Genomic DNA, 27,466 nt, shown 5'->3' with positions numbered 1-27,466 from the left:
TTGATAGTAAAAGGAATACGATATTGTTACTTCCAATGATTTGATGTAACAACATTTCATAAAGAGCGCATGTCAGTCATGATAAGGGCACATTCTATTATTACAGTGTATGCCACACACACACACACACACAATACATTTGACTAAATATTGTTTGTTTTCTTTTCAACAGCAAGGACTTTCCCAAAGAAGGGCCAGACGTGTGTCGTTCATTACACAGGTAAAGAGTGTGTGACAAAAGAGCATCTGTTTGGGAAGTTATTGTTTTGTTTTTCACTAGGTGGGTCATTCTCTGCCTGGGGGTCGTCTCTCAGACATCCAGGTCAGACAGACAGGAAAGAGAAAGTAAATGTGAACATTCCGTCTTGGTGATTACACGTTTATTACATGTTTATAACGTGTGTATGGCGTGTAAGCCCTGACCACATTTAGTCAACTGGTCAATTGTTTGGTCGTTAGGCTGTTGGTCGATCGAGATTTCTTTACTTGAGCAGTTGCAAAAAAAAATAAAAAAAATCATGGTGTACGAGACACCTGTCCTATTCGTGCCTGTCTGAGTCGACTAATCCATTGTGGAGGCCATGGGGATGGCACAGTCCATCAGTCTAATGCATGTGCTACTGAAGTTGTACAGTGGGGCAAAAAAGTATTTAGTCACCCACCAATTGTGCAAGTTCTCCCACTTAAGAAGATGAGAGAGGCCTGTAATTTTCATCATAGGTACACTTCAACTATGACAGACAAAATGAGAAAAAAAATCCAGAAAATCACATTGTAGGATTTTTCATGAATTTATTTGCAAATTATGGTGGAAAATAAGTATTTGGTCAATAATAAAAGTTTATCTCAATACTTTGTTATATACCCTTTGTTGGCAATGACAGAGGTCAAACGTTTTCTGTAAGTCTTCACAAGGTTTTCACACACTGTTGCTGGTATTTTGGCCCATTCCTCCATGCAGATCTCCTCTAGAGCAGTGATGTTTTGGGGCTGTTGCTGGGCAACACGGACTTTCAACTCCCTCCAAAGATTTTCTATGGGGTTGAGATCTGGAGACTGGCTAGGCCACTCCAGGACCTTGAAATGCTTCTTACGAAGCCACACCTTCGTTGCCCGGGCGGTGTGTTTGGGATCATTGTCATGCTGAAAGACCCAGCCACGTTTCATCTTCAATGCCCTTGCTGATGGAAGGAGGTTTTCTCTCAAAATCTCACGATACAGGCCCCATTCATTCTTTCCTTTACACGGATCAGTTGTCCTGGTCACTTTGCAGAAAAACAGCCCCAAAGCATGATGTTTCCACCCCCATCCTTCACAGTAGGTATGGTGTTCTTTGGATGCAACTCAGCATTCTTTGTCCTCCAAACACGAGTTGAGTTTTTACCAAAAAGTTATTTTTTGGTTTCATCTGACCATATGACATTCTCTCAATCTTCTTCTGGATCATCCAAATGCTCTCTAGCAAACTTCAGACGGGCCTGGACATGTACTGGCTTAAGCAGGGGGACACGTCTGGCACTGCAGGATTTGAGTCCCTGGTGGCGTAGTGTGTTACTGATGGTAGGCTTTGTTACTTTGGTCCCAGATCTCTGCAGGTCATTCACTGTGGTTCTGGGATTTTTGCTCACCGTTCTTGTGATCATTTTGACCCCACAGGGTGAGATCTTGCGTGGAGCCACAGATCGAGGGAGATTATCAGTGGTCTTGTATGTCTTCCATTTCCTAATAATTGCTCCCACAGTTGATTTCTTCAAACCAAGCTGCTTACCTATTGCAGATTCAGTCTTCCCAGCCTGGTGCAGGTCTACAATTTTGTTTCTGGTGTCCTTTGACAGCTCTTTGGTCTTGGCCATAGTGGAGTTTGTAGTGTGACTGTTTGAGGTTGTAGACTGGTGTCTTTTATACTGATAACAAGTTCAAACAGGTGCCATTAATACAGGTAACGAGTGGAGGACAGAGGAGCCTCTTAAAGAAGAAGTTACAGGTCTGTGAGAGCCAGAAATCTTGCTTGTTTGTAGGTGACCAAATACTTATTTTCCACCATAATTTGCAAATAAATTCATAAAAAATCCTACAATGTGATTTTCTGGATTTTTTTTCTCATTTTGTCTGTCATAGTTGAAGTGTACTTATGATGAAAATGACAGGCCTCTCTCATATTTGTAAGTTGGAGAACTTGCACAATTGGTGGCTGACTAAATACTTTTTTGCCCCACTGTATATGGTTAAGGACAACGGTGCAACACTAATCAAAATAATATTATTTTATAGCAAATGTGCTTTCTCCCGCTTTTAATGGTGGTCGCTGTCTGCAGTTCTGAAACATCAGTGCTCTGTTGAATTGGTGCTTTTTCTTAGACCATGTTGCGATGTGCATAATAGCAAAGTTGGCCTCCCAAGTGGCGCGGCGGTCTAAGGCACGCTGACACGGTCGCCAGGTGTATGGTGTTTCCTCCGACACATTGGTGCGGCTGGCTTCCGGGTTAAGCGGGCATTGTTTCATGAAGCAGTGCGGCTTGGCTAGGTTGTGTTTTGGAGGACGCACAGCTCTCGACCTTCGACTCTCCCAAGTCCGTACGGGATTTGCAGCGATTGGATACCACGAAATTGGGGAGAAAAAGGGGTAAATAAAAAAAAGTACAAATTATTTTGAGCAAAGTTAACCAGTATATTGGTGTTGAGAACAATGTGGCAGAGTTAGCAGCAGAGTTCGGACACAAGAAAACAGCCCTTGCCTTAATGATTAATTGTCTAAGAAAATTAATTAACTTAATTAGGTCTATAATCATTAGCCTAACTGTTAAATGTGCCTGGCTTTATAAATTATCCGTATACAGTACCAGTCAAAAGTTTGGACATACCTACTCATTCAAGGGTTTTTCTTCATTTTTACTATTTTCTACATTGTAGAATAATAGTGAAGACATCAAAACTATGAAATAACACATATGGAATCGTGTAGTAACCAAAAAGTGTTAAACAAATCTAAATATATTTTATATTTTATATCCAGCTTCACAAGGAATGCTTTTCCAACAGTTTTGAAGGAGTTCCCACATATATGGAGCATTTGTTGGCTGCTTTTCCTTCACTCTGCGGTCCAACTCATTCCAAACCATCTCAATTGGGTTGAGGTCGGGTGATTATGGAGGCCAGGTTATCTGATGCAGCACTCCGTCACTACTTCTTGGTCAAATAGCCATTACACAGCCTAGAGGTGTGTTGGGTCATCATTGTCCTGTCGAAAAACAAATTATAGTCCCACTAAGCGCAAACCAGATGGGATGGCATTACACAGCAAAATGCTGTGGTAGCCATGCTGATTAAGTGTGCCTTGAATTCTAAATAAATCACTGACAGTGTCACAAGCAAAGCACCCCCCCACCATCACACCTCCCCCTCCATGCCTCACGGTGGGAACCACACATGCAGAGATCATCCGTTCACCTACTCTGCTTTGCACAAAGACACAGCGGATGGAACCAAAAATCTCAAATTTGGACTCATCAGACCAAAAGACAGATTTCCACCTGTCTATTGTCCATTGCTCGTGTTTCTTGGCCCAAGCATTTCTCTTCTTCTTATTGGTGTCCTTTAGTTGTGGTTTATTTGCTGCAATTCGTCCATGAAGGCCTGATTCACGCAGTCTCCTCTGAACAGTTGATGTTGAGATGTCTGTTACTTGAACCCTGAGGTGTTTATTTGTGCTGCAATCTGAGGTGCAGTTAACTCTAAACAACTTATCCTCTTCAGCAGAGGTAACTCTGGGTCTTCCTTTCCTGTGGCGGTCCTCATGAGAGCCAGTTTCATCATAGCGCTTGATGGTTTTTGCGACTGCACTTGAAGAAACGTTCAAAGTTCTTGACATTTTCCGGATTGACTGACCTTCATGTCTTAAAGTAATGATGAACTGTAATTTCTCTTTGCTTATTTGAGCTGTTCTTGCCATAATATGGACTTGGTCTTTTACCATATAGGGATCTCTTCTGTGTACCACACCTACCTTGTCACAACACAGCTGATGGGCTCAAACGCATTAAGAAGGAAAGAAATTCCACAAATTAACTTTTAACAAGGCACACTTGTTAATTTAAATGCATTCCAGGTGACTACCTCATGAAGCTGGTTGAGAGAATGTCAAGAGTGTGCTAAGCTATCATCAAGGCAAAGGGTGGCTACTTTGAAGAATCTAAAATCTAAAATATATTTTTATTTGTTTAACACTTTTCTGGTTACTACATGATTCCATTTGTGTTATTTCATAGTTTTGATGTCTTCACTATTATTCTGCAATGTAGAAAATAGTAAAAAAATTCAAATAAAAAAACCTTGAATGAGTAGATGTGTCCAAACTTTTGACTGGTACTGTATATCCACATAAATTAGACCGATTCTGCTTGTGTTGCCTGTTTGAGTGTTTGTTTAATAGCCTACTGATTCCTTGAACACCAAGCGTCACGCAACACAACATTTTGGAAAAACAATTTCACAAATTCTTTAATTCTTGCTATGATATAATAAAAGCTTTACTTTTTTTCTCTGGTATTACTTATCATTTATTTCATGTTGTTTACACTGTTCCAAATTGTCAGCAAAATAATATTTATAATAATATCCCCCCTTTTTCATGATCTCCTTATTATTATTATGATCATCATTTTAATAATAAATAACGTCATTAACATTCGTAGGCTTCGTAGCCTATAGCAGCCTTGTATAAATACCATCAAGCTGTATGTCTAAAAGTGCATCCTGTTTAGCTCCTTAACTTCTTTCCCCTTGATCTCCATTAGACTATTTTCCACAACTAGTCAAATGTATTCCAAACATCTGACTTCCCCTTTACCTCCTGAGCAAGCAGTGAACATTCTCCCGCTTCAAGTTTATTTGTCACATCCTCTGCATTCATTTTGCTGTCACATGTGTTACAGTGTTCAGAGTTTATTATAACCAATTTATGGTTATGATATGCCATAAGTCCTATTGGTCACGTGCATGTGATGCATGTGTCATGTAAAGAGAGTAAATGTTGAGGGAAAAGGGAATGCTTTTCCTTAACAAATTAAGGATTTTGGTAACAAAACCTTTATCAGAAATGGCTGTAATTATGTTGCAGCTTCAGCAACACGGACAGCGCGATAAACACTGTTGATGTTCTGTGGTGGTCGCTGCAGCAGGGATGAGAGAGAGACAACACTATAAACACTGTTGATGTTCTGTGGTGGTCGCTGCAGCAGGGATGAGAGAGAGACAACACTATAAACACTGTTGATGTTCTGTGGTGGTCGCTGCAGCAGGGATGAGAGAGAGACAACACTATAAACACTGTTGATGTTCTGTGGTGGTCGCTGCAGCAGGGATGAGAGAGAGACAACACTATAAACACTGTTGATGTTCTGTGGTGGTCGCTGCAGCAGGGATGAGAGAGAGACAACAGGTCACTCGCTGTCATTTTCTTTTTTACACAGAGCAGCAAGTCTGAGCCCGGCCCGGCACAACCAAATCAATTGCGGTCGGACTCCCTCTTGTCATTTGTGTGTCTTAATGATTTCATCAAACAGAGCGCTTAAAGCATCAGACAAGCTCAGTGCATATAGTTGATTTGATTAAAACACATAAGATGTGTCTATATGGAAAAATACATGTTTTAACATTTCTACCATTCGATTGCTCGAAAGAACAGATGACTGTCGGGCAACTAAACATTTTATTTTGTCGGGGACAGCCCTAATGCCATGTGTGTTGAGGTAACCAGACGTCCTCGATTTCGGGGACAGTCTCCGAATTTGGTGACCTGTCCCTGGCTAGAGTTGTCCCCTGAAATGCCCCCAATTAACCTGCAGAAAGAAAGCAACTTTGAAGTTAAATTGAGGCTGATATTTCAATAATCAAAACACTGTGTTCAATCAGATTTGCATGTGAAAATGGTCTATTCCTGTACCTAACTCATTTAATGAGATGTTTTATGAGAACATTTGAACAGTGATACGTTGTAAACACTGCATGAACAACCCTTCTGATGGCCAGATAGTCCATCCAACAGCATTGGCTACCAAACCTGGGTGATTTAAAAATGACTTGATAAACTAAGATTAAGAACTGTGAAGTCGTAATCCATTGCTGGTCACCATAGTGTGGGTGTATGTGCGCCAGTTTATGCCTTCTTTGAAGACATGGCTGGAACTCTACTACAAGTGAAGTTTAATACACCTTTAATGTTTGGTGGTGATCAATGTTCTTTCAAAACATTTTCGGCACTGAGCAAATGTCAAGTCTGCTGAGCGCAAACTTGAACGTTGTGAAAATTCTGTGCAACTTTTATGCGCATTTACTGTGAACACCGAGGCTGTACCTGCTTTAAGTTACAGTTATGGCCAAGTAGTTACTGTGAACACCGAGGCTGTACCTGCTTTAAGTTACAGTTATGGCCAAGTAGTTACTGTGAACACCGAGGCTGTACCTGCTTTAAGTTACAGTTATGGCCAAGTAGTTACTGTGAACACCGAGGCTGTACCTGCTTTAAGTTACAGTTATGGCCAAGTAGTTACTGTGAACACCGAGGCTGTACCTGCTTTAAGTTACAGTTATGGCCAAGTAGTTACTGTGAACACCGAGGCTGTACCTGCTTTAAGTTACAGTTATGGCCAAGTAGTTACTGTGAACACTGAGGCTGTACCTGCTTTAAGTTACAGTTATGGCCAAGTAGTTACTGTGAACACCGAGGCTGTACCTGCTTTAAGTTACAGTTATGGCCAAGTAGTTACTGTGAACACCGAGGCTGTACCTGCTTTAAGTTACAGTTATGGCCAAGTAGTTACTGTGAACACCGAGGCTGTACCTGCTTTAAGTTACAGTTATGGCCAAGTAGTTACTGTGAACACCGAGACTGTACCTGCTTTAAGTTACAGTTATGGCCAAGTAGTTACTGTGAACACCGAGGCTGTACCTGCTTTAAGTTACAGTTATGGCCAAGTAGTTACTGTGGCTATTTGATCATAATGTAGGTCTACCAGAGTGGCCTACCATCAAAAACAATGGAGAAAATGCATCCCATAACATTTTAACATGGAAATAGCTGTTCTACCTACAGTAGCAGCCCATGTGTGGTGTTCAATGTAGGCCTAAATTCCGTGAGACTTGTGGAAAAAATATGCAGGGCTTGGCATTAACCTAGTCAGACAAGGAGGTGACGTAAAATGTGTTGTTTGATGCAAGAAACAATTTATAAAGCTATCTTAGCTTATTCAAGCCAGTCTCAAAATACAACACTGTCCCTTTAAGACAGACAAAATGCTCTTTACCTGACTTGCTTTTCAAAGATGGCTAGAAATGTACACATTTTGTGCTCTTGTAGGAAGCAACCACTCTCACATTGCTGACTAGACATGAGCTATAACTGGGCTATTAACTCACTAACTAGCAAAGAATATGAACACATGTGCATAGGTGGCTACATGCAGCTCTCACTTTGATCTCAAAACAGTTAGTTCGTTTTGCACACTAATAAGTCTTGCATAGTTAGTTTTGTTTCGGTATGTTGTGTTGAAAGTGGCTAACATTGGGAATTCCCACAGTAAAGGGAAACGTTGATAGTGTTAACTAAATGGGAAAACAGGGAAGTTGAGAGATGTTCAATCTCGTGCTTCTCTGCGCGGGCTGATATTTCTTCTGCACAGCAGTCCCGGGAACATTGGTGGTAATACATTTAAAGCTCAACACTTTGTCTTTATGTCGAGTGATTGATTGCTGTTTGGTATATTGTAGCCCAGAAAGCGAGAGTGGTAGGCTACTGGTAGTAATAAAGACATAGGTTACTGACCCTGTTCCTTCTCTGAGTTGAGTTTTTTTGCAGATCATTGAGAGGGAGATAGACTGAGAGAGAGAGGGAGAAAGAGATATGGATATGGCTGTGCTCAGGCCTAGTCTCCTGCAGTACTCTATATTAAGGCCTGCTGTGCTGCTGTGTTGATGTGTGTAGGGAAGTTGACCCTATTACCGTAACACGAATGCTAAATCTGCATTCTTTCTGACCCCCCCCCCCCCCCCCCCCCCCCCCTCCCTCTTTTCAGCTCAGCTGTTAATGCCAACCATGTTGAAGAATGAACCTTTTGTGTCAAACCCACTCTGGAAGGAGATTAGTTAACATGTGCTTCATTAGGCCAAAGAGATAAAAACCTTCACTGAATTAGTGCATTATTGATTTGAGCTGAGTATACTAAAATCCATCACGTGCCACACTGCAAAGTGAAGTTCCAACTCACAGAATTTGATGGCTGGCCCAAAGGTGATGACGTCATGTCACATGTAAATGGTTTTGGTCATTGAAATCCTGATGCTATTCATGCTGTGTCTGTTTACTGTCGTTGTATTTTGTCTACCATAACAACAGACATAAAGAAATAAAACACAACACAAACAATAACAACAAATGGACTCTCATTCCCAATAACTTCAGACAACAGATACAAAGGAACAGAATACAAAGACAAAGAAACACAAACAGACGGATTCTCATGATCAATATCTTCACATCTACTGGTATACTAACACAACCTTAAAACATCCATGCACACAGTACTGTGTCTCCCAGTCCCAGCAGTATCTCTGGTCTTATTTTTAACTTCACTTTCACCACTTCCTTATGCTACACACACACAGGCACTTGGTGACCTCGCGGAGCAATGGGTTCTGCTTAAGATAGTATTGTATCCTGAATTAGCCTAGATGTCATTATGGGGCAGTGTCAGACCGCTCCCTGATGCCCATCTCTGACTCACTCGTTCCTCTCTTACATGAAATCTCTTGCCTATGGGTCCCCTCCACTCTCCTCTGATGGCGTTTGACCCTATAGGTTCTGAGAATGACCGCAGAGAGAATTGTGGGTGTCACTCTCCTTCTCTGGTGACAGAGTTACGAGCTGCGTAAGCACCGGGGTTCTGTGGGTTCCACAGGCATCATGTCACCTCTATATGGGGCTGTTCCGGTTGTCTTGAACCTCCTCTCCAGTGAAACGTGATGATGTAGGCACTTGGATGGTCAATCCCCAAACAGCAGTTATTTGAAAGATTTGAAACTCTCAGCTTAAAGTTTTTCCTAGCCATGCAGTAGGCCAACACTTAGATAAAAAAAGGTGTTATGTAGAACCTAGAAGGGTTCTTCAGCTGTCTCCATTGGAAAACCTTTTGAAGAACCCTTTTAGGTTCCAGGTAGAACTCTTTGAGTTCTATGTAGAACAATGTCCACAGAGGGTTCTACATGGAACCAAAAAGGGTTCTCCTATGGGGACAGATGAAGAACCGTACTGTTGTGGACGTGTGTGGTAGTAGGACCAGGCAGGCTGACAGGTCTGGCAGGCAGGCAGTATTGGAGTAGTGGGCAGCAGGCCATGTTACAGTATATCCATCAGGAGCCACATTGATTTTTTGATTTTGATTTGAAGCAACCCTCACACACACACATACACACACACATAAATACATACATAGACCTCTGGCCTTAATGAAAGATGGAAAGATGAAGGGGAGTAGTCTCTAGCAGGAGTTGGAATTGTGTTCCAGACTGGGAGATGAAACAGCATAGTGATTAGTGTGGGAACCATAGTGCCTGCAGTATGGTTAAATGTAGCTCACAGATAGCATCCTTCCTCTCAACACCTTCACTTATTCCTCACACTTTTAAATTTTTTTGTGTATAATTATTTTCAATACTATACGGATCTCTCATGGCCAGACTACGTAATCTCTTATGGACAGACTAATCTCTCATGGCCAGACTACGTAATCTCTCATGGCTAGACTACGTAATATTTTATGGTCAGACTACATAGTCTCTTATGGTCAGACTACGTAATCTCTCATGGCCAGACTACGTAATCTCTCATGGTCAGACTATGTAATATCTTATGGACAGACCACGTAAACAATCATGGCCAGACTACGTAATCTCTTATGGACAGACCAAGTAAACAATCATGGCCAGACTACGTAATCTCTCATGGCCAGACTACGTAATCTCTTATGGTCAGACCATGTAGTCTCTTATGGTCCGACTACGTAATCTCTTATGGACAGACTGTAATCTCTCATGGCCAGACTATGTAATATCTCATGGCCAGACTACATAATCTTTCATGGTCAGACTATGTAATATTTTATGGACAGACCACGTAAACAATCATGGCCAGACTACGTAATCTCTTATGGACAGACCACGTAAACAATCATGGCCAGACTACGTAACATTTTATGGACAGACCACGTAAACAATCATGGCCAGACTACGTAATCTCTCATGGCCAGACTACGTAATCTCTTATGGACAGACCACGTAAACAATCATGGCCAGACTACGTAATCTCTCATGGTCAGTCTACGTAAACTCTTATGGACAGACTACGTAAACAATCACCTGACCAAATAATGTTCTGTTTAGGTTCTACTAAACCCCCCTACAGTACCGTAGTGTAGCTAACTTTCCTACTGAGCCAGTTTGCCACAGTAGGAAAATAATCCTGCAGCAACAGGAAATATGAATTATTATGTGGATTATAATTAATGGACATTTTAGGAGGTGTTGATACAAACCTCAAATACACTACATGTTTTACATTTACTGCACTGTAGTAAACTTTTCCGGCAACAGGATGATCAAATTAAGATCCTACATCTGTTGCACTAATGTATAGCAGCAGGACTGTTGTGCTTATACCACAACATTAAAGATGCAGGGCTACATCTGAGCTGTCTCATTAGGTGAAACACCAATTCCAGTGCCAAAGATTCTACTGATATATGAACGACGAAGCAAGAACAGATATTTCTCGTTGACACGTGTTCACAGTCCCGTGATGTGTCAACATGTCTATAAGAGCGTGCTGCAGACAGATCGCGTATGTGTGATATCTCCTTACATCTCTGGGCCCTGGTGGACGAGGGGCCATGTGTGTGTGCTGGCGTATGTGTGTGTGTCACGTGTAGACACAGATACAGTAAACGGAGTATAAATAGCATAGCTGGCCTGGACAGCCTGTCCAGAAAGACATCTCATACTACTCAGGAGAGACTGGGGGCAAAATCTGAAAGGGCACTCTATATAGTGCACTACATTTAGCCAGAAGTATAGTGCACTATATGGGCATATAGGGTGCCATTTTGGACACACATGGGTCTTCCCTTGGTATTTTCACACCCAACCCAAGCAGAGAACATGGGATTAAGGGCCAGTTTGTCATGCTTTTTACACTGTCTATTTACCCATTGCCTGTCTGATATCTAAGAGTGTCTAGGACTGTTCTGCAGGAACAGGAAAGGAAGGATCCTGTTTTTATTTTCATTCAACTCCGCTCTGACTCAACCAAGATAGGGTGACCTCACTACATTTTGTATTCAGTTACTCACAGACTGATACAGTAGTTAAGGGCCTGGGTCTCTGTTGCAGGAAGAGAAATGGACCAGCTTTATTTTCTCAAAGCTACTTTGGAATTGCCCCAACTCAAACAGACTTGGAATAGCATGTAGACTTTTTCAGTTAGAATGGGCTTTAATCTCCATGGTGCTGTAATATACAGTGCATTCGGAAAGTATTCAGACCCCCTGACTTTTTCCAAATGTTGTTACTTTACAGCTTTATTCTGAAATGGATTAAATAAATAAAAATTCTCATCAATCTACAGCGAAAAAACGAAATGTTTGCAAATATATTAAAAATAAAAAACACCTTATTTACATGAGTATTCAGACCCTTTGCTATGAGACTCGAAATTGAGCTCAGATGCATCCTGTTTCCATTGATCATCCTTGATGTTTCTACAACTTGTTTGTAGTCCACCTGTGGTAAATTCAATTGATTAAACATGATTTGGAAAGGAACCCACCTGTCTATATAAGGTCCCACAGTTGACAATGCATGTCAGAGCAAAAACCAAGCCATGAGGTCAAAGGAATTGTCCGTAGAGCCCCGAGACAGCATTGTGTTGAGGCACAGATCTGGGGAAGGGTGACAAAAAATGTCTGCAGCCTTGAAGGTCCCCAACAACACAGTGGCCTCCATCATTCTTAAATGGAAGAAGTTTGGAACCAGCAAGACTCTTCCTAGAGATGGTTGCCCAGCCAAACTGAGCAATCGGGGGAGAAGGGCTTTAGTCAGGGAGGTGACCAAGAACCCGATGGTCATTCTTGACAGAACTCCAGAGTTCCTCTGTGGAGATGGGAGAACCTTCCGGAAGGACAACCTTCTCTGCAGCACTCCACCAATCACACCTTTATGGTAGAGTGGCCAGACGGAAGCCACTCCTCAGTAAAAGGCACATGACAGATTGCTTGGAGTTTGCAAAAAAGGCACCTAAAGACTCTCAGACCGTGAGAAACAAGATTCTCTGGTCTGATGAAACCAAGATTGAACTCTTTGGCCTGAATGCCAAGCGTCACGTCTGCAGGAAACCTGGCACCATCCCTACGGTGAAGCATGGTGGTGGCAGCATCATGTTGTGGGGATGTTTTTCAGTGGCAGGGACTGAGAGTATAGTCAGGATCAAGGGAAATATAAACGGATCAAAGTACAGAGATCCTTGTTGAAAACCTGCTCCAGAGCGCTCAGGACCTCAAACTGGGGCGAAGGTTCACTTTTAAACTGGACAACGACCCTAAACACACAGTCAATACAATGCAGGAGTGGCTTCGGGACAAGTCTCTGAATATCCTTGAGTGGCACAGCCAGAGCCTGGACTTGAACCTGATCAAAAAATCTCTGGAGAGACCTGAAAATAGCTGTGCAGCGACGCTCCCCATCCAACCTGACAGAGGTTGAGAGGATCCGCAGAGAAGAATGGGAGAAACTCCCCAAATACAGCTGTGCCAAGCTTGTAGCGTCATACCCAAGAAGACTCGAGGCTGTAATCGCTGTCAAAGGTACAGAGTAAAGGGTCTGAATACTAATGCAAATGTGATATTTCTTGTTTTTATTTTTTACTAAATTTGCAAACATTTCTAAAAACATGTTTTTGCTTTGTCATTATGGGGTATTGTGTAGATTGATGAGGGGAGAAAACGATTTAATCTGATTTAGATTAAGGCTGTGACATAATAACAAAATGTGGCAAAAACTCAAGGGGTCTGAATAGTTTCCGAATGCACTGATAGACATAGGCTAAGTTGTTTTTAAACACATCCAACTGTTTACCCATTCAACAAATGGGTCTTAATAATGTCATACTGAGGATCACTATACTGTGTAACTGGCCATATAATTCCTGCTTGGGAGAAAATGTAAAAAATATTACCCATATTGTATTCGAAATAAACATCCTAGCTCGGTTTCACTGTGGTTTTTATTTGAAACATGGGTCATAATGTTTCCGTCTTCTGGAGCACTTTACTGTGCCTATAACTCCCGTCTAGCCAGGGGAGATACAGTATTAACAGATGGTCTTCGGACCCGTCGACTCAAAGGCTTGGACTCCCGCCCAGTGGCCCTGCAGGCAGGCAGACTGATATCTGGGCGACAGGGATTCCTGGAAGCCTGCGGTCCTACTAAGTTTAGGGGGGAATGAAAGAGGAGAAGCAGCCAGTACTGTACAAGACTCTGGGTGACTCTGGGTGAACCGTCCCACTCTGGGTGAACCGTCCCCTGCCTGACCGGGGTTAGCATGCTAGGCTAGTTTTATTGCCAACTATTTACGCTGATGTTATGTCTGTCTACTGTGGTGGTATAAATAAATCATGGGTTATTACAATACAACTTGGATAAATCATGGGTTATTACAATACAACTTGGAAACGATGCTTACGCATATCTTACGAGATGTGACAAGTTCCTCAGATTGAGATGCTGAACTGTCATGTTTTTTTTATGCAGGTGAGGGTGTTGATACCGTGGGCAATGGTGGAAAAAGTACCCAATTGCCATACTTGAGTAAAAGTAAAGATACCTCAATAAAAAATGACTGAAGTAAAAGGGAAAGTCATGCAGTAAAATATTACTTGAGTAAAAATCAGTGTCTAGTTTTAAATATAAATATACCTAAGTATCAAAAGTAAAAGTTAAGTATATAAATTCTTACAAATTCCTTAATATTAAGCAAACCACATAGCACAATTTATGTTTTTTTTTTTTTACGGATAGCGAGGGGCACACTCCAACACTCAGACATTTACATACAAAGCATTTGTGTTTACTGAGTCCACCAGATCAGAGGCAGTAGGGATGACCATGTATTATCTTGATAAGTGCGTGAATTGGACAGCTTTCCTGTCCTGCTAAGCATTTTAATTGTAACAAATACTTTTGGGTGACAGGGAAATTGTATGGGAGTAAAAAGTACATATTCTCTTTAGGAATGTAGTGGAGTAAAAGTAGTCAAAAATATAAATGGTAAAGTACAGGGTCTGGTTGCATAAAACATCCCAAGTGTTTCCCTTAAGGGTTTACCCTTAATCATTTTAAGGGTTTACCTGAAGGAATAATTTTCCCTTACCCAAGGCAGTTGTTTAAGGGTGTTGCATAGAGCCACTCAAATATTTCCTTAGGTATGGGCATACTTAAGGGGTTTTATGGTAGTTTGAAGGCATGTATGGCAGAAAGAGTATCTGGTTACCATGGAGACAGACTCAATCACTGACTAAAAGTCTCCTCAAAGAGATCACTTTCAATTTGTGAGATAGTAAAATATAACTTTGATATGGTCAAATAGCCCATACACAGCCTGGAGGTGTGTTTTGGGTCATTGTCCTGTTGAAAAACAAATTATAGTCCCACTAAGCGTAAACCGTATGGGATGGCATATCGCTGCAGAATGCTTTGGTAGCCATGCCGGTTAGGTGTGCCTTGAATTATAAATAAATCAAAGACAGTGTCACCAGCAAAGCACCATCATACCTCCTCCTCCATGCTTCATGGTGAGAACCACACATGCGGAGATCATCCGTTCACCTACTCTGCGTCTCACAAAGACACGGCGGTTGGAACCAAAAATCTCAAATTTGGACTCATCAGACCAAAGGATAGATTTCCACCTGTCCATTGTCCATTGCTTGTGTTTCTTGGCCCAGGCAAGTCTCTTCTTCTTATTGATGTCCTTTAGTAGTTGTTTCTTTGCAGCAATTCGACCATGAAGACCTGATTCACACAGTCTCCTCTGAACAGTTCATGTTGAGATGTCTGTTACTTGAACTCTGTGAACCTTTTATTTGGGCAGCAATCTGTGGTGCAGTTGACTCTAATGAACTTATCCTCTGCAGCAGAGGTAACTCTGGGTCTTCCTTCCATGTGGCGGTCCTCATGACAGCCAGTTTCATCATAGCGCTGGATGGTTTTTGCACTTGGAAGAAATGTTCTAAGTTCTTGAAATTTTCCAGATTGACTGACCTTCATGTCTTAAAGTAATGATGGTGTCAGGCGTGTGCGTACTTGAGGTGAAGTCAGGTGCAGGAGAGCAGAGAATTGTGAACAGGCACACACTTTATTACGGCAGGAGAGATATACAGACGGCCGCAGCTGCGTCAAAAACCTCCTCCAGCCAATAAGGCAAAGTGTCACACAACATAAATGTATGACAATACAAATAAGCTTAGTGAAAACACATGAAAAATAACAAACGCTTAGCCCAGTGCGTACAAGACGTAACACACAAATAATTTTGCACAAAGACATGAGGGGGAACAGAGGAATAAATACATACAGTGGGGCAAAAAAGTATTTAGTCAGCCACCAATTGTGCAAGTTCTCCCACTTAAAAAGATGAGAGAGGCCTGTAATTTTCATCATAGGTACACTTCAACTATGACAGACAAAATGAGAAAAAAAATCCAGAAAATCACATTGTAGGATTTGTAATTAATTTATTTGCAAATTATGGTGGAACAAGGAGAGGGGCCGACTTCGGCGGAAGTCGTGACAGATGGACTGTCGTTTCTCTTTGCTTATTTGAGCTGTTCTTGCCATAATATGGACTTGGTCTTTTACCAAATAGGGCTATCTTCTGTATACCACCCCTACCTTGTCACAACACAACTGATTGGCTCAAACATTAAGAAGGAAAGAAATTCCACAAATGAACTTTTAACAAGGCACACCGGTTAGTTATACAACGGGTGGGTCTAACCCTGAATTCTGATTTGTTAAAAGCTCATTCCAGCCGATGTCACAAGTTACCACCGACTAAATCTATGACATTAAAATGCCTATTTACTCTGTTCCATCTGACTGCGCAATCCACTGTCTCATCAGCCCAGCCAGCAATGTATAAACTTGATCTCCACTATAAAAAGCATCTAGACATTATCTCACATTTCTTTTAGACTAGCATTTAGTTTTCAACAACGGAGATCGGTATAGACCTTACTGTCTCTCCAACATTTTCAATGTTCAAATTCGATCTCCAACTGTCTCATAGTAATGAACGTGTAGGGGTCGGGAGTCGGGACGAGAGAGAGAGGCATGCAGGCAGCATTTCTCAGCCAGTCGAAGTCATGAATTAGCTGGCATCATTTTCATCGATGTATAAAAATATCAATTGAAAAAAGGTAAAACGAAACGAAGTGCAGCTAGTTTACAGTCTTTCCAGCTTCAGTTTGAAGTGATTGTGTTAGCTGTGTTGTTGGCTAGCTCCTCTGAACAACAGTGTCCTAACAAGAGAGCACATTTTCTATGCCAGGTAAAATTAGTAGGTGTCCAAACTTTTGACTGATACTGTACATTAAAAAATATATAATTAGGATTTTGTCTCAGTTTTCTACCCAAGCCTGTGAAAGGTAAATGATTAAGTATTTTCTGCAGTGTCTCTGTCTCAGTGCCTCTGGTGGAAGTGTTTAATGGGCCTAATGTTGTTAGCATGCCTGAACGGACAGATGTTCATGGGCACATTCATTGTCGTGCTGCTACTGAATCTCTGCCTGTCCTGTATCTGTCTGTGTTTCTCCTGTGTTCTAGATGCAGGCGAGACATGGCCTAGTTAACCATCAGAAAGAATCTACAGAAAGAATCAGGCCACTGCCTCCTATTTCAAATTCCCTTTGCTCATTTAGAAAATTGAAATGAGCCCACGATCTGGATAATGAAACCCAATGGAATTACTCTTGTTTTTGTGCCAGTCCTGTATTATCAGAATCTGCCTTTGATGTTGGATTTTGGAATACTATGATTCCTAGGCATTCCAGACAGTTCCTTGCTGCTGAGGTGAAGGATTGCCTGTAAAACAGTGCTCTGTTTTGTTTTAGTTTGTTTTTAGGGGAATTGTTTGAATGACTTGAATGTAACTGATCTTTGTGAGGAAAATATGCTTGTGTAGGCCTTGCGTTGTGTTCAAATGATGCTACAGGATTATCTCCATCAACATAACAAACAGCTTAAGAGACTGACGGTCTGGATTTGGTAGCGCTCCAGTCCTCTCTGTCATAATAAATAAGCAACAGAGGACATGGAAATCAGATTATATCCCAGAGAAATAGAAGTGCAGTAAATGTAAGTAACCTAATCTATGTTCATTTAACTGTTAGCTCCGAGGGTATTTGAAAATAAAAGAGAGCCGCACAATCTAGGAGCTCAGATGCAAAAATGTAATTACCAACGTTTCGACAGCCAAGCTGTCTTCATCAGGGTATATACAGGGTATATTCAGGGGATATATTCATCAGGGGAAATATCCTGATGAAGACAGCTTGGCTGTCGAAACGTTGGTAATTACATTTTTGCATCTGAGCTCCTAGAGTGTGCGGCTCTCTTTTATTTTCTAGTTTTCTACTCCACTAGCCAGCACCTCGCTTAAATAGGTGTTCTACTCCACTAGCCAGCACCTCGCCTAAATAGGTGTTCTACTCCACTAGCCAGCACCTCGCCTAAATAGGTGTTCTACTCCACTAGCCAGCACCTCGTCTTAATAGGTGTTCTACTCCACTAGCCAGCACCTCGCCTAAATCGGTGTTCTACTCCACTCGCCAGCACCTCGCCTAAATAGGTGTTCTACTCCGCTAGCCAGCACCTCGCCTAAATAGGTGTTCTACTCCACTAGCCAGCACCTCGCCTAAATAGGTGTTCTACTCCACTAGCCAGCACCTCGTCTTAATAGGTGTTCTACTCCACTAGCCAGCACCTCGCCTAAATCGGTGTTCTACTCCACTCGCCAGCACCTCGCCTAAATAGGTGTTCTACTCCGCTAGCCAGCACCTCGTCTTAATAGGTGTTCTACTCCACTAGCCAGCACCTCGCCTAAATAGGTGTTCTACTCCACTAGCCAGCACCTCGTCTTAATAGGTGTTCTACTCCACTAGCCAGCACCTCGCCTAAATAGGTGTTCTACTCCACTAGCCAGCACCTCGTCTTAATAGGTGTTCTACTCCACTAGCCAGCACCTCGCCTAAATCGGTGTTCTACTCCACTCGCCAGCACCTCGCCTAAATAGGTGTTCTACTCCGCTAGCCAGCACCTCGTCTTAATAGGTGTTCTACTCCACTAGCCAGCACCTCGCCTAAATAGGTGTGCGTTTCTTTTTCTTCTAGATAGCTCCGAGGGTATTGTCTGCAATAATCATATGCACATAGAATTTTATTCCACTGTTTGCACTGAAACGGTCTGCCTTAGGAAGAAGCCCACTGTGGGCAGCCCACTCAGTACTATTGACTCAAATGTAAATGTCACTGACATGTCTACCTAGGATCAGCCTGTCAGAATAGCACTAAAAACAAACAAGTAACCCAGAAAAGGACAAAAAAAATTGCCCATATTAACATATGTAGCCTGAGAAACCAGGTTCATGAAATTGACAACTTATTAACATCAGAAAACAATCATATTCTGTCCATCTCTGAAACACACTTTGATCATTAATTTGATGACTCAGTGGTTATAGAATATATAGGAAAGATAGAAATGCAAATGGTGTTGCCATGTATGTCCAGAGTCATATTCCTGTTAAGTTGAGAGAGGATATCATGTCAGATGATGTGGAAGTAATAAATCAAATCACATTTTATTTGTCACATACACATGGTTAGCAGATGTTAAAGCGAGTGTAGCGAAATACTTGTGCTTCTAGTTCCGACAATGCAGTAATAACCAACAAGTAATCTAACTTAACAATTCCACAACTACTACCTTATACACACAAGTGTAAAGGGATAAAGAATATGTACATAAAGATATATGAATGAGTGATGGTACAGAACGGCATAGGCAAGATGCAGTAGATGATATAGAGTACAGTATATACATATGAGATGAGTAATGTAGGGTATGTAAACATTATATTAAGTGGCATTGTTTAAAGTGGCTAGTGATACATTTTTACATCAATTCCCATCCATTTCCATTATTAAAGTGGCTGGAGTTGAGTCAGTATGTTGGCAGCAGCCACTCAATGTTAGTGGTGGCTGTTTAACAGTCTGATGGCCTTGAGATAGAAGCTGTTTTTCAGTCTCTCGGTCCCTGCTTTGATGCAGTAGTGGATACAGGTTAATGTGCCTCACCTAAAGCCTATTCTCGTAGGAAGTTGCTATAGACCACCAAGTGTTAAAAGTCAGTATTTGGACTGTGTGTGTGAAATGTTGAAAGATGTATGTGATATCAACAGAGAGGTATATTTTTTGGGCGACCTAAATATTGACTGGTTGTCATCCATCTGCCCACTCAAAAAGACTGGTTCAAGTGATCAGTCAACCTACCAGGATATTTACAAACAGAACAGGAACTGAATCATCCATTTGTATTGATCACATCTTTACTAATATTGCAGAAATATGCTCTAAATCAGTATCCACACCCATCGGATGTAGTGATCCTAATATAATAGCCATATCTCGAACAACCAAAGTTCCAAAGACTGGATATTATGATCATACAAGAGGATACAAGGATTCCTATGTGGAAGATGTGAAATATATTTGTTGGTCTGATTTGTGTAATGAGGAACATCTGGACACTGAACTTGAAGAATTTATGAAACTGCTTCTTCTGGTTACTGATAGGCTCCCATCAACAAACTGACTGTTACAACTGCCAAATCCCCATGGATAGATGATGAATTGAAAAACTGTATGGATGAGACAAAGAGAATAGCAAATAAGTCTGACAACACAGCAGACTGGCAGACATACAGGAAATTGAGAAATCACATAAGTAAACTAAACAAAAATAAACTACTATGGAACAAAGATATATGATATAAAAACTGATAGTAAAAAGCTCTGGAGTACTTTAAATGAAATTTTAGGTATGAAAGCTCCACCTTTCATTGAGGCAGATGGCTTGTTCATAACAAAACCCTTTGATATTGCCAACCACTTTAATAACTTTCTTGTTGACAAGATTAGAAAACTTAGGTAGGACATGCAAACAACAAATACTGAGCCTTCATATTCATGCATAATGGACCAAATTATGAAAGACAAGCACTGTAGTTTTGAGATCCACAACGTGGGTTTGGAAGAGGTGAACAAATTGTTACTATGTAGAAATAATAATTGCTGAGGTTGGTAGCGGAATACATACTCCTGTTTGCCACATCGTAAATGTAAGCCTAGAAGACAGTGTGCCCTGTGGTGTAAATTCTAACCAAGTGAGAGAGACTTTGGTATTTATTCAAACAATCAATCTTTATTATCGATTTAAGAATTGCAATAATGGAGCTGGTCAACGACCACCCATCCATCGGTAATCGTTGAGAGCCCAACGAGCAGATTGGGTTTACAGCTTTTTATAGCAAAGGACATCCTCCTGAATGTTCATGACAAACAACAGACGTCTGGAATGGGTCACAAGGTTAGGTTTTGTATGTGAGAAAGTAGTATCCCCCAGCCAGATAGTATTTGCTGTGTTTTGCGTCATTGTCCTGTTGAAAAACAAATGGTAGTCCCACTAAGTTCAAACCAGATGGGATGGCTTATCGCTGCAGAATGCTGTGGTATCCATGCTGGTTAAGTGTGCCTTGAATTCTAAATAAATCACGACAATGTCACCAGCAAAGCACCCCCACACCACCTCCTCCATGCTTCACGATGGAACCACACACGCGGAGATCATCCGTTCACCTACTCTGCGTCTCACAAAGACACGGAGGTTGGAACCAAAAATCTCAAATTTGGACTCATCAGACCAAAGGACAGATTTCCACCGGTCTAACGTCAATTGCTTGTGTTTCTTGGCCCAAGCAAGTCACTTCTTCTTATTGGTGTCCTTTAGAAGTGATTTCTTTGCAGCAATTTGACCATGAAGACCTGATTCACACAGTCTCCTCTGAACAAATGTGTCTGTTACTTGAACTCTGTGAAGCATTTATTTTGGCTGCAATTTCTGAGGCTGGTAAATCTAATGAACTTATCCTCTGCAGCAGAGGTAACTCTGGGTCTTCCTTTCCTGTGGCGGTCCTCATGAGAGCCAGTTTCATCATAGCGCTCAATGGTTTTTGCAACAGCACAAAGATCTTGACATGTGTTGCATTGGCTGACCTTCATGTCTTAAAGTAATGATGGACTGTCATTTCTCTTTGCTTATTTGAGCTGTTCTTGCCATAATATGGGCTTGGTCTTTTACCAAATAGGGCTATATTCTGTATACCAGCCCTACTTTGTCACAACACAACTGATTGTCTGAAACGCATTAAGAAGGAAAGAAATTCCACAAGTTAATGTTTAACAAGGCACACCTGTTAATGGAATGTATTCCAGGTGACTACCTCATGAAGCTGGTTGAGAGAATGTCAAGAGTGTGCAAAGCTGTCATCAAGGCAAAGGGTGGCTACTTTGAAGAATCTAAAATATATTTTTATTTGTTTAACACTTTTTTTGGTTACTACATGATTCCTTATGTGTTATTTCATTGTTTTTATGTCTTCACTATTATTCTACAATGTAGAAAATAGTAAAAAATAAAGAAAAACCCTTGAATGAGTAGGTATGTCCAAACTTTTGACTGGTACTGTAGGTAAATTGCAGTTGGTCCAGAACAAAGCAGCACATATCGCACTTAGATGTACATGGAGGGAAAGTGTCAATAACATGCATGTCAGTTTCTTCTGGCTCAAAGTTGAGGAGAGATTGACTGCATCATTATTGGTCTTTGTGCGAGGTGTTGATGTGTTGAAGATACCGAACTGTCTGTTCAAGCAGTTGGCACACAGTTCGGACACTCATCGGTACAACAAAGACATGCAACCAGTGGTCTCTTCACAGTCCCCAGGTCCAGAACAGTGGCTGGGAAACACACAGTATTAAATAAAGCCTACGTGTAACTCTACCACCCCAGGTAACTCAAGCTAGCAATAAAACCAGTTTAAAAAAACAGATACAAGAACAACTCTGTGCACTAAGGGGACTGTGAAGAGAGAGCCATTTTATATATATTGTATTGTAATTTGCACTGTACTATGCATTAGACCTAGATATTGTGTGTATGTACAGATATGTAGGCTGTGTGACATTATAAAATGTATTTCAGTCCTTGACTAATAATGTTCCCTACTATGTATTATGTCATGTTTCATGTGGATCCCAGGAAGAGTTAGCTGATGCAAAAGCAGTGGCTAATGGGGATCCTAATAAATACCTACAAGCACACTTACGTGTACACAGTAGTACTCATATAAAGCAGAACACATGAAAATAAGAAACTTTCAAACGCCTACCTGAACCTAGGAAGATCATTGACTTAACAGTGTTTGTGTGATGTCTCTCCACCAGGTATGCTGCAAAATGGAAAGAAGTTTGACTCTTCTCGAGACAGAAACAAGCCCTTCAAGTTCAAGATCGGGCGACAGGAAGTCATCAAGGGCTGGGAGGAAGGAATCGCACAGGTGAGACTGCATTGTATTATGTTAGGTAATGCGCTGCATCTGCACTCATGATATTTTATGATAATATTGCAACATATGATACGCAAGTGTTGACAATTCCTCTGTTGTCTTCCTCCCTCTCTCCTCCTCTCTCTGCCCCAGATGAGTGTGGGTCAGCGGGCAAAGATCACCTGTACGCCTGACATGGCTTATGGAGTCACAGGTCACCCCGGGGTCATCCCCCCTAATGCCACCCTCATCTTTGACGTTGAGCTCCTCAAGCTGGAGTGAGTGACCCCTCTCTGGGGTCAGGGGTGAAAGGTCAAATGTGGCCTAAAAGGTCACTCACTACCTCCCCGTTTAGGGCGTAACATTGCCCCACACCATCGAGCAACCAACCCCCTCTGCTCCTTAGATTTTTGTTGCATCTTCAACTACTCAATACTTAAGGATCTACTGCTTTGTTGCCAACTTAGTATTTTTGTAGATGGATGCTGCCTGACGCTAAACTGATTTTTAGACTTTTTACACACTCATGATGCCATAGTTTGGCTTCCTCTGTCTTAATGTATGTCCATGAGCATTGCTTTTTCCTTTTTTTTAGGTTGTACATTTTATTTAATCTGTATGACAAAGAAACATGGTAGAACCATCCGACGAAGGAAGTAATATATTGCAATGGAATGTCACTGCCTTACTGTTTTCCAAAGCACAAAACAAGGTGTAACAGTACAACTACTCTGTATCTCAGGATTCCTTAACTCCGGTCCTGGAGAGCTACTGGGTGTGGCTAGGCTTTTGTTCCAGCCCAGTACTAATGCAGATTGAAGGTGTGTTAGTGTTGGTCTGGATCAAAAGCCTGTACACTCCAGTAGCTCTCCAGAACGGGAGTTGTAGAACTCTGTCGTATCTTGACTAGGCATTACCAACCACTCTCTGCATTGCCACTTTTGATAAAGGTCTGTCCTGCTGAAAGCTTTAAAGGTTAGTAGTTTTCCTTGACCATGACACCTGAGCAGGTAACACCAGCAGTGTATTCATTACACCAATTCTGTTGCAAAACGTTTCTTAAATGGAGGCAAACGGAACGAAACGGGGAGTGCCTAGCTAACTTTGTCCATTATAAACTCATTTTAGTTGCAAAACTTTCTGGACTAATGATTACACCCTGTTAACACTACAACTAGGGCCTGGTGTTGTTTCTGGTTAGCTCACATGGTCATGAAAAACCCTGTATAATGAATGATAACTGAGGTTTCTGTGTTTAGTACATTTTGTATCCATCAAACATTTACTGCAAGAATACCACAGATTTGACTAAATGAAGGACATCAGGAACACAAATGCACTGTACAGTCCTACTCTTACAACCCATGGATAGTTTGGATACTATGACTGTTTAATCGATCAACTCTTAATAAAAACGGTGAGTACTTTGTTTATTGAAAATCTGCGAACTCGAGTTGTGTGTGTGTGTGTGTGTGTGTGTGTGTGTGTGCACGCATCCATGCGTGTGTGTTCAAGTTCTTGAGAGCTTCCCCTTACAAAAATGTACCATGGTAGTACAATGAAAAAACTACCACGGTACTATCATGTTTTTTTGGTCACTACCATGGCAGGAAAATACCATGGTACTGTTGCAATACCCATGGTATTTTCCTGCCATGGTAGTAACCAAAAAACTGTGATAGTACCGTGGTAGTTTTTTCATTGTACTACTATGGCAGGAAAATACAATGGAATTTCCACCAGGACCATGGTGTTTTCCTGCCATGGTAGTGACCAAAAAGACATGGTATTTTTTTTTCATTGTACTAGCTACCATGGTACCAAAATGAACCATGGTAGTACAATGAAAAAAAATAGCATGGTTTTGTACTAGCAGCATGTAGTGAAACCACACATGGTCTAGTAGTGTTGTTTACCCTCTTAAACCTTGGGGCCTGGATAGGGTATGGTGAGAAGAATGAAGGGAGTTTGAAACCTTAAAAGATTTAAAATAGTTTATCTGCTGCTTCTCACTTCAATACAGTTTTCAGTTGGCTCTCTCTCTCTCATTCATTCAACGGACTTGGCTACTCTCATACAATTCCCAATAGCCAAAATACGAAAAAACGAATTGTAAAAAGGTATTAACTATCATCTTATCTCATATACATTTTCATCATGTATTTCTAAACATAATCCTAAAAACAGCAAGTTGTCGCCATGACAACGACAGGCTAGCTTGACTGGAGCAAACTTTAGCCGACGTTAGCTTCTATACTGGGTGACCAGACGTCCCCGTTTTCCGGGGACAGTCCCCGGAAATGTCCCCGTTTTTAACTGTGCGTTAAAAACAGACTGCAAAGTGAAATAATATTTTACGTGGCAAGAAAGACCGGGCAGCAGAGCCTACAGGTTGACGTCTCAATCACGTTGTGCTTGTTTAGGCCAACAGAGGGGGCTGCTCGCTACAGCAGCTTTACTCACTCTTCTTCTACTAACTACTTGCTCGCGATAGTTTTAGAGAAAACTGCAGTGGAAAACTCAGCCAGAAGCTAGCAAGTGTCAAGTGAATCCACAACATCACCAAATACAAACAAAGTTACACTCGTTTGAGATACTAACTAATGATGTAATAATGTCACAATGTATTATATAGATAGATGCTCTGCTTTATAAGGTTTTAAATAGGTTATGGAAGCTAACATTAGCTATGTCGACTAAGTTAGCTTGCTACTGTCATGGTAGCTAGGTTAAAAAACGTAAACATGCAGTGGACGGGCTATTTTGAAAATATGATTATTAAATTAATGCATAATTCTGAAAAATCTATTTGAAGATTACAATTAATGGTTTGACATAAGTAGTGTGAACATATATTTAGAAATGTTCATGGATAACATTAGCATAATGTTTTCTGTTAGAGTGGAGAGGAGGAAGACTGGATAGGATGAAGAGTGAAAGAGATAGAGGAGGAACGGTAACGATATGATTACAGAGCCTGCCAATTTATTATTCCAAACAATGTTTTTGAGATAAAATACAAAAATGAGGCAAGCAATGGGAATCTGTTAACCAAAGTATTTTATCTAATAGTGTACTATTTATTATTAAAGATTGGAGAAGAACAAGGAAAAATGAAGGGAGTAAAAAGAGTGTAGCTTCTATACTGTGCATTCAAATTGCAATCGCTTGCCCACATGTTGCCATACCTGCGTGGTCTGACATCTGCCAGGTACAGTTGAAACTGGGATTCATCCGTGAAGACCACATTGCTCCAGCGTGCCGGTGATCACTTAAGTCGATTACGACGCTGAACTGCAGTCAGGTCAAGACCCTGGTGAGGATGACAAGCACTCAGATGAGCTTCACTGAAGTTGGTTTCTGACAGTTTATGCAGAAATTGTGCAAACCCACAGTTTCATCAGCTGTCCGGATGGCTGGTCTCAGACGATCCCGCAGGTGAAGAAGCCAGATGTGGAGGTCCTGGGCTGGCGTCGTTACACGTGGTCAGCGTTTGTGAGGCTGGTTGGACATACTGCCAAATTCTCTAAAACGACGTTGGAGGTGGCTTATGGTAGAAAAATTAACATGACATTTTCTGGCAACAGCTCTGGTGGACATTCGTGCAGGCAGCATGCCAATTGCACGCTTCCTCAAAACTTGAGACATGTGGCATTGTGTTGTGTGACAAAACTGCACATTTTAGAGTGGCCTTTTATTGTCTCCAGCACAAGGTGCACCTGTGTAATGATCATGCTGTTTAATCTGCTTCTTGATATGCCACACCTGTCAAGTGGATTCATTATCTTGGCAAAGGAGAAATGTTCACTAACAGGGATGTAATCAAATTTGTTCACAACATTTTAGAGAAACAATAGTTTTGTGCCATTTGAGAATCTTTTATTTTAGCTCATGAAACATGGGACCGACACTTTACATGTTGCATTTATATTTTTGTTCAGTATATATGCAGGCCAGCTATTTCGGAACCCTGACCTACAGTATGTGACTTGCCGCCCAACATTTCCTCATCTCACACCCCTTTCTAATGCGACTATCCCCAATGCTCCTCCCTATTTTTCCCCTGTCCCACTACAAAGTTTCTCCCTGTAGCCGGTCACTGAGTCCGAGGTGCTAAAGGACCACAAAAAACTATCTGGGTCAGATGATTTAGACCCTTTTTCCGGGACGGCGGGACGCAAATGTCTCAACTGGCCAATTACCAAGGAAAATGATTTGCCAGATTCAAATAAAATGCTATAAAATTCAAACTTTCATTAAATCACATGTAAGATACTCAATTAAAGCTACACTCGTTGTGAATCCAGCCAACATGTCAGATTTAAAAAATGCTTTTTGGCGAAAGCATAAGAAGCTATTATCTGATAGCCTGCACCATCTGCACCAGCAGTGAACAAAGGAGCTAGCATATTTCAACCCTGCAGGCGCTACACAAAACGCTGAAATAAAATATAAAACATGCATTACCTTTGACAAGCTTCTTTTGTTGGCACTCCAATATGTCCCATAAACATCACAATTGGTCCTTTTGTTCGATTAATTCCATCCATATATATCCAAAATGTCCATTTATAAAGCACGTTTGATCCAGAAAAAAACGCAACGTCACTACAAAATATTTCAAAAGTTGCCTATAAACTTTGCCAAAATATTTCAAACTACCTTTGTAATACAACTTTAGGTATTTTTAAACGTTAATAATCG

The 27,466-nt window shown here is 41.2% G+C and overlaps 1 protein-coding gene across 2 annotated transcripts in view; it reads left to right on the top strand.

Annotated features, from left to right (window-relative positions):
* Positions 1 to 27,223, top strand: part of LOC139407284 (peptidyl-prolyl cis-trans isomerase FKBP1B-like) — a 28,228-nt gene extending 1,005 nt beyond the window's left edge. The window contains exons 2-5 of one of the 2 annotated variants that reach the window (XR_011634087.1): positions 173 to 220; positions 22,662 to 22,774; positions 22,916 to 23,519; positions 23,629 to 24,191. Coding sequence is in view for 1 of the 2 variants with exons in the window: in XM_071150926.1 (XP_071007027.1) it covers positions 173 to 220; positions 22,662 to 22,774; positions 22,916 to 23,044 (290 nt within the window). In the remaining variant the exon portion in view is untranslated. Of the gene's footprint in view, positions 1 to 172; positions 221 to 22,661; positions 22,775 to 22,915 lie in introns of both variants that reach the window. The other variant, XM_071150926.1, reaches the window with a different exon arrangement.
* Positions 27,224 to 27,466: the final 243 nt, after the last annotated feature.

The sequence above is a fragment of the Oncorhynchus clarkii genome, chromosome 4, assembly GCF_045791955.1.
Source record: "Oncorhynchus clarkii lewisi isolate Uvic-CL-2024 chromosome 4, UVic_Ocla_1.0, whole genome shotgun sequence".
In the NCBI taxonomy this organism is placed as follows: Eukaryota; Metazoa; Chordata; class Actinopteri; order Salmoniformes; family Salmonidae; genus Oncorhynchus; species Oncorhynchus clarkii.
Note: the sequence above shows the minus strand (reverse complement) of the source record. Positions and strands in the feature narration are given on the sequence as shown.